Genomic DNA, 8,599 nt, shown 5'->3' on the forward strand with positions numbered 1-8,599 from the left:
AAGTTCAAGATTAACTTGGCACATACGTAATATGAAATAAAATTTCGATCTGGGTTTGTTTGAAATAGGATATGTTAAAAGATTTTGATCCAAACCCTGGCCCAAAAACTGGGTTGGTCCATTTCGGTTCTATTTAAGTATTGACGCGGGCCAGTTCAAAATATATAGGAAAAAATGACAATGATCGTCCTTTAATCAACTAAAAGAGAGATTGGTTGTTCGCAAGGATAATTGAATTGTTGGAAGACTGAAGGCATGTTTTAGAACATTTAATTCCATATTTTATTTCTTCTTCTTAACCAGTCAAAAAATGCATTTACGTTTACGAATTTTATATCCAGGAAAAGAAGGAATAAATAAAGCCAATTAAACGGCCGATCCAAATATGTGGCCTGAAAGTGCTTGACTGTGGCAACGAGTAAAGTGAAATTCCTCAAAGTCTCTAAGATACGAAAGATGTGGATAATTGTGGTTTGCTACCATATAAAAATAAATAAATTGGTGGCCTGAAAGGGAAGTATATAATAAAAGGAGACAACACAAAGATAATGGATACCATCTCCGACAGAAGAAACTCTTATGCTCTGATGGCATAGGAATTAGGGTTCTTGTGAGTGTATGCGTGGAAAAAATATATATTAGGGTTTGTATTCCATATCAAACTAAATAGCAGATAATTGTTAGTATGACTTATCACTTACATCAGCTAAAGTATAACCAAAATGTTAACAAATCATTTTAGCTAGCCAATTTTTAAGTTGTTTCAGAAGTCTCTTTATATTTTTGTTTTAAGTTCTAATGAGCTAGTTTTTAGCTTGGATAATACTTGGTTCTTTATGTAAAAAGTCATTTCTCATTATATGACGACAATGACATCACTTTACATTACAAACTTTATAATCTGAATTATCCATTTTTTACAATCATCTAAAGATCATTAGTAGAAAATTTAATTAATTTGGAGACTATATATGTCGAACAATTCGACAGTGATGTTAACAAGTAATATCCTCATAATTAACCGTCAACCGTCAACTTGTTAGTTTTCTAGATGATCTTTAGATGATGATAAGCGAAATAAATGGTTCAAATTATGACATTTGTATGGTAATTTGGTCAAATAATGTCACATTGTCATATAAGGATAAATGATACTGTTAAAATATTGAAAAACTGTTTTGTAAAAATGGGAAACGACAGGAATTCGTTAATTAATTTGTTCTTTTCCTTGTAATGTTTAGTGCAGAGAGAGAGTTCATAAATAGGGCTTGACGGCGACAAAGATTAATTTCAAGTGTCAAATTAACTCAACCTATCATGCAAAGGTTAGATGAGCTGTTGCCACCCACCCCAACCCCCTCTCAAAACTTTAGCTTTCAGGAAACAGACTTTCTGATCGATCGATTTGGCAATCCAATGAAAACTATTGCTCAACTATAAAATAATAGTACTGGTTTCTGTTAACATCCCTGTATGCTTGTTTCTATTGTCTACCCACCACTTTCAATTTCAACTTCCACATTCACATTCTTCCCCCGATGATCAAATGCATGGAAAATTATCCATCAATCTTATTTAATTAGTTGTTATCATAACGACAGCAACCCTAATTAATTTATTTGTTTGAAAACATCAATTAGAAATATAAAAAGCAGATTGTTAGTTTTGAAAAGCATAGTATATATGCTAAGGTTGTTGGCATTAATTTGAAAATGATTTATAGTTTCAAAAATAATTAATGAAACTAAATAACTTGATCCTCATTGATTCATAAAAAGGGATCCAAGGAGTCGTCCTAAGGACACCAGGCAACTCCTTAAGAGTTCAAAAACCTTTTATTTGTCAATAGTCTATCGCTCATAAGATTTGTACTCAATACGTCCTTCAACAAAAAGGAGATTGAGTGCAGCTAGACAAAAAATGAATAAGCTCAAACCCATTGAAGCATGTCTCACATTACGAATTCAATGAAGTTAAATTCTCTTTACATTGATGGTTGCACTACTAATTGCGTTGAGCCCTTTTTGTGTAAAACTCAATACATAAGAGTTTGCACAACGATTGAACCCAAGTTGGGACCATGAATTGAAAATCCCAAAGTCTTGATTTGGGAAGCCAGAATTGAGTCCCTGAAATCTAAGTAAAAAAGAGTTAAGTACCACTGTGGAGTTGTCTTTACATGTGCCTCGCTAAAGAGTGGACCCAATTGAGAGGGGTGTGACCCACTAAAGAGTGATCCCACGTGAGGGGGTGTGTTAAGCATGTCCCCACATCAGATCTTCTGGGCCGAACTAAACCTTGCATCGATGCCCTTTTGGATAAAACCCCCCATTTATTAGTTTACACATGTAGTGAAGTTAAACTATATCAATATTGATTAGTAATTAACAGCCCTCCATCTTTCGAACTTTAATAAAACTTCTTTGATTTCTATTGCATTTGAATAATGTGGAACTTTTTCTCCAAGAGTGAAACTGGCGTCGCTGAGGTACAAATTAATTTAGTTTAAATTTTGAATTTCTCGTGAGAGTATAAACAATGAAGTCTATATAATATATGGAAGCTTTTTCTGTTATGTTCTGTTGCCAACTTAATTGATGTAACTGTCTCTATCTAATATATATAGATCTTATTAATTAATTAGTCAATAACAATATAAAGTGGTATTATAAAGCTAAAATATCATAAAGAAATCAAGTGGTTAATTTCTGTTGAGCTTAATTGTGGTTTGTTGTCTATGTCATTTCCTTGACCTTTAGAGATTTCCATGGTTGGAGAAGCAATCCATCCACTTTTTCGTTTGTTAGCTGGGGTTTGGGTGTACTTTACCCCATACGGCGGTTCACCAAACCAGTGGCTGCTGACCACCTTGCCCTTCAGGTAACAGTAGTGTTTTAGTTGACATGTAAGATATAACTACTTCAAGAAGTTTCTTGGCCTTCAGCTACACGTACATTCTAATATATTTATACGTATAGAGAGCTCCATGCTTAAGTATTAATTCATTAATCTACACCTACCAAACTATAAGCAAAAACGACATGGCAACAGAGACTGAGATCCTCTCTCTTTATAAGTAAGGCTTGGTCGTATAAATTTTATTGTAAGAGAGAGAACTAAAGATCAAGAGCAATAATTAAGAGTCAAAGAGAGAGGGAAAGAGAGAGAGAGAGAGAGAGAGAGAGAGAGAGAGAGAGAGAGAGAGAAATAAAGCTCGAGAGAAAATGGCAATGGTGCAGTGGATTCGAGTCGTGCTTCTGGTGGCGTGTTTGTGTTTTCCGGCATCTGTAGAATGTATGGTTCGACATTACAAGTTTAATGTAAGTACACGTTTTCAGTTAATATCTTTTAAATGTTTTCGCATCCTGCAGCAAGCTAGGGTTCATTAGTTGCCACCCCATGCAGCAGACATTTATGGTACCAAATATGTTAGCCATACGATTAGGACTTTTCCACATTTTGGTGTCTAGTTGGGGAAGGGGAGGGCTGTCAATAGTTCAGCGGGGCCGATAAAGATGCTAAAACTACAATAGTAAAAGAACACAAACTATTTAACGGGGTTCACTCAAAATTGGACTGCGTCTAGAAAGTGTTCTTTATTAATTTGTAATTTTGTACGTAGGTCACATATTTCAACTGTATACATGGCTTAAGGGTTTTGGAACCATGCAGTACTAGTACTCTTGGTTACTGGGAATTTGCAAGTTGCCAAATCTGCAGCGCAGTATATATGCTTATATATATATATATATATATATATATATGTATATATATATATATATGTATATAGTATAAATCTGGTGTTTGGTTTTATTTTCTCATTCAAAAGAAGCAATTAATATTAGTTTATTGGTGTCTGTCTTGTAAATTTTATCTTTTGAATTGCTGATAGTCACCGTACCTGTTGATCTCAAATTAAGAATAATATTTTGTATGCATTATCCATACAAAATATAAAACATACGGCCACTATTAGCAATTCATAATATAAAGCCATAAAGGTGACTAGCTTGCTTGTCTGCATGCATGTTCTTGTCGCTGTTTTTCTTGCTAAATTAATCCTAGCTTAATTAATTGACTAAATATCGAGCTGACTAGCCAACTTACAAAATTGAAATATAATTGTGGACAGTACATCATTAGGCATTCTTCTCTTTCTTGTTCTTGACATTTATATAAACAAAATTTGATTCAGCTCTCACCTCAATGCGGGACATGATATATATACACGTTATACAGGTTTAAATTTGAATCGTTAAATAAATAGAAAAAAATAAAACTGATGATTTCGTCACGACAATTTACTCTTTTGGGAGCCATAAAATTGTCTGCAGTTAAAGTTATAAAACATCTAAGGATTTTTTTTTTTTTTTTTTAAAAAGACATATATGTGACACCACTTCTTTTACACAACTTTTGACACATGCTTTTGTAGGGCTCACTTTGTACTGTATTTCAAGATCCAAACCGTCTATCTTTTAGCCCTTCCCTAAAAACTCATGTCTACTTAAATCACCCAAATCTGAAATCATATCAATGTTGGATTAAGGAATTAGGGTTTCTTTGTAGAATAGTATTTGTCTATTTTCTTCACTACACATGAATGTCTAAATGGTTTTGGATTTGTCGAATTTTTTTCCAATGATAATCTATGAAAGATGTTCTAAAAGATAGATAGTTCGGATCGTTAAAATACATTACAGAGTAAGCCCCACAAAAACTTTGTTAAAAAGTAATGTTATGAATCCGCTATCTTTAAAAAAAAATGACAGATAAACATAAGTGGCTAATGTAACATGTAATATAAACAAGATTAATCAATTTAAAAACCCCAAATCTTTATCAAACAGCAAAGTGGGAGGGTATAGTTGAGAAAGCCACCAACCTTGTGTGAGATTGGGCTGTGTATGCCTAATCCTACCTAGTGTTCCAGTTGGCTTGTTTAAAAACATGTGTGCTAGCGCTACTGTGCTACAATCGTACTAACGACTTCCACTATTAACTGCTACACGTCGTTTTTGTAGGTGGTGCAGAAGAACATCTCAAGATTGTGTTCAAGCAAGCCCATTGTCACTGTCAATGGAAGGTATCCTGGTCCCACCATTTATGCTAGGGAAGATGATACAGTGCTAGTCAAGGTGGTCAACCATGCCAAATACAATGTTAGCATCCATTGGTAATGTCCCAAATTTGTCCCGTTGAATTTATTTTATTGAAGATGCGATTAGTAATATGGTTAATAAGTATATAAATATGTCGTAATATTGTTTCCTGTTGATGGAAAGGCACGGGATCCGACAACTTCGGACGGGCTGGGCCGATGGGCCGGCATACATAACCCAATGTCCTATTCAACCGGGCCAACAATATGTATACAACTTCACCATCATTGGGCAAAGGGGCACACTTTGGTGGCACGCACACATCCTCTGGCTCAGGGCTACAATCCATGGTGCCTTGGTCGTCTTACCCAAGCTCGGTGTCCCGTATCCATTTCCTGCACCCCAAAAGGAAGTGGTTGTAATTTTGGGTGAGTCCAAGATCACTACCCTCATATTTCCAGAATCTATATTCTTTGTTCGAATCTTCCTCCCCTACTATCGCTTAGTATAAAAAAAAAAACAAAAAAACAAAAAAAAAAATTATTTTGAAAGAGTCTTTTTCCTTATGATTGTTATAATTTAACTTGCAGGTGAATGGTGGAAATCAGATACGGAACGTGTCATCAGACAGGCTTTGAAATCTGGCTTAGCCCCAAATGTCTCTGATGCTCACACAATCAATGGTCATACAGGGCCGATCTCAACTTGTCAATCACAAGGTAAATATTAGCGCATCTCATTAACTGATCACGTGATGTGATAGTTAATGTGTATTTATTACGTAGATTACATAGATATTATGATCAATTATTTTAATTCATACATAAACTCACATTATCTTTACAGTTTTGCTCGGTTTCTAATCATCAAATTTATAAATGATGTATATCCAGGAGGAATAAAATTACCAGTAAGACCTGGGAAGACATACATGCTAAGAATCATCAATGCTGCACTAAACGAAGAGCTCTTCTTTAAGATTGCTAACCACAAATTAACAGTAGTTGAAGTGGATGCTGTGTACACAAAACCTTTCAAAATCGACACCATTCTCATAGCTCCGGGGCAAACAACAAATGTTCTTGTATCAACAAACCATGGCTCAGGAAAATACTTGGTTGCAGCCTCACCATTCATGGACAATCCGACCCTCGTCGTGGACAACAAGACCGCCACCGCTACATTGCACTACATAGGCACCCTCGAAAGCACGACGACTATTCTCACATTCCCACCTCCTCAGAATGCCACACTTGTGGCAACAAATTTTACAAACTCCCTCAGAAGTCTAAACTCAATCCAGTTTCCAGCTAGGGTTCCATTGAAAATTGACCACTCCCTTTTGTTCACTGTTGGTTTAGGGCTTCACACTTGTGCTTCATGTGCCAATGGTAATAGGGTGGTGGCAGATATCAACAATGTCACATTTGTGATGCCTAAAATTGGACTTCTTCAAGCACATTTCTTCAACATAAGTGGAGTTTTTACCGATGATTTTCCCGGAAACCCTCTGAATCCTTATAATTACACCGGGACACAGCCAACGAATATGCAGACCAAGAAGGGGACTAGGCTTTATAGACTTGCTTACAACACCACAGTGCAACTTGTGTTGCAAGGCACTGGGATGCTTGCCCCTGAAACCCATCCAGTTCATCTTCATGGGTTTAATTTCTTTGAGGTTGGGAGGGGACTGGGGAATTTCAACCCGAAGACAGATCCCAAAAGATTCAACCTTGTTGATCCTGTTGAGAGGAACACAATTGGAGTGCCATCTAATGGATGGACTGCTATCAGATTCAGGGCTGATAATCCAGGTATCTCTTCCTTAATTATGTGTTTAGTTTGTGTTAGAAAAATAATTGGAAGATGATAATTTCATATTACTTCTCGAGTTGCAAAGAACCAGATTTAAACTAACATATTGCACTCCAGAAATAAATAAACAAAAACAATTTCAAAGCTCAAACTGGTTAAAAGCATTTATCCTTCTTAGTCTGATTCCCCTACTCCAATATTGTAAAAACAAACATAAATTATAATCAACAGAAAAAATTAAAGCATGAATAAAGCTGTCGGAGGTAACTAGATACGTGAAATGAGCATAATTAGAAGACAACATATAAGATTTCACATTAGTAGTATGGATTAATAGTCTAATAACATAACGTAGAAGACTTTATCCAGTAGAATATTTTCAATAAAACCATCTCCTTTGTTTTTGTATGCAGGGGTTTGGTTTATGCATTGCCATCTTGAAGTGCACACAACATGGGGGTTGAAGATGGCATTTGTGGTGGACAATGGCAAAGGTCCAAATGAATCTGTTCTTCCACCTCCAAGTGACCTTCCCAAGTGCTAGTTAATTACATCTAAACAATATTTCCACCACAAATTGTTGCCAATTCAATTCTCAATACTCATAGCAATAACAAAGAACAAGCAAAGAGGGCTAAAATTCTGAGATAGGAAGAATTCTTTGGAGCAAGCTAAAGGAAGCTGCTGCTGCATGTTGAATAAAACTTGTTCTAAGACTAGGTCTCTTCTTCTTTTTTTATTTTATTTTTTTGGGGGTTATTTTTTGTCCTGAGACTTTATGTAAGTGTTCCTATACTGCTAATGGAAACAATAAAGATGGCATGTTCTATTTTGGAGTGTGATTGGATTTTAGAAGCTTTTAGGGTGAATTTTTTTGTAAAATATATCCTAACTTCATTTTTGAGTTAAAGAGAGAGTAGAGATGTTGGGTTCGTTTGAAAGTTCCTTTAAAATGACTGAAAGCTCTTTTAGTAAAAAAAAATTTGAAACTAATCTTTAATAAAAATGCAAGTGAATCCTAAAAATGTACTTAAAGTCTCAACTCTATGTCTGGTATATTGTAAATTATAAAGTAACTTACCATAAGGCAAGTTTTTGGTGTAATCGGGGTTTGGGGATGTAACACTTTCTCTCGGTTTCTTTTATTACATGACATGATTAAGTCATGTGATGAAAAAGATAGAGATAGAAAGATAACAAAATCTCTTATGCTAAAGTGTCGGTGATAAGCCTAAAAAGATCAATTCTTACCCAAAAAGGAAATGAAACTGTTATTAGCACTCCAAAAATCTTATTATACACTCTTCAGAAGTGTATTTTTCTTTTTAATTATAGAATTTTAGATTGCAAAATGAGATTTTTAAATTGTAAATAACAATTTCCAAAAGAAAAAGAGAATACAAACCTGTATATGCATTTTGCACCAATTGTTGTTAACAGTGAACCATGTCATTCTTGGCCCAATTGCTACTAACAAATAAGCCCAGCATGTGATGACATCAAGAAGTTCGTGTCTGGGCTTCGCTGGCAAATGGCTCACATTGAAAGCATTTCACAAAAAAGGTTGTTGTAACAATGCGAGTTAGATTAGTTAGTTAGGAGAAGAACACGTATGTTTGAATATTTTTCATGTAAATTAGAAAAATTCAATAATTATTGTCTTCTTTTTTTTTTTTTTT

The 8,599-nt window shown here is 35.0% G+C and overlaps 1 protein-coding gene across 1 annotated transcript; it reads left to right on the plus strand.

Annotated features, from left to right (window-relative positions):
- The first annotated feature begins 3,202 nt into the window (after positions 1–3,202).
- LOC137743365 (laccase-4-like) lies at positions 3,203–7,761 on the plus strand. The gene is made up of 6 exons (XM_068483248.1): positions 3,203–3,320; positions 5,025–5,176; positions 5,286–5,530; positions 5,693–5,821; positions 5,996–6,919; positions 7,334–7,761. The coding sequence occupies exons 1-6, from the start codon at positions 3,225–3,227 to the stop codon at positions 7,462–7,464; spliced, it is 1,677 nt and encodes a 558-aa protein (XP_068339349.1). The 5' UTR covers positions 3,203–3,224; the 3' UTR covers positions 7,465–7,761.
- Positions 7,762–8,599: the final 838 nt, after the last annotated feature.

Source organism: Pyrus communis, chromosome 8 (assembly GCF_963583255.1).
Source record: "Pyrus communis chromosome 8, drPyrComm1.1, whole genome shotgun sequence".
Classification (NCBI taxonomy): domain Eukaryota; kingdom Viridiplantae; phylum Streptophyta; class Magnoliopsida; order Rosales; family Rosaceae; genus Pyrus; species Pyrus communis.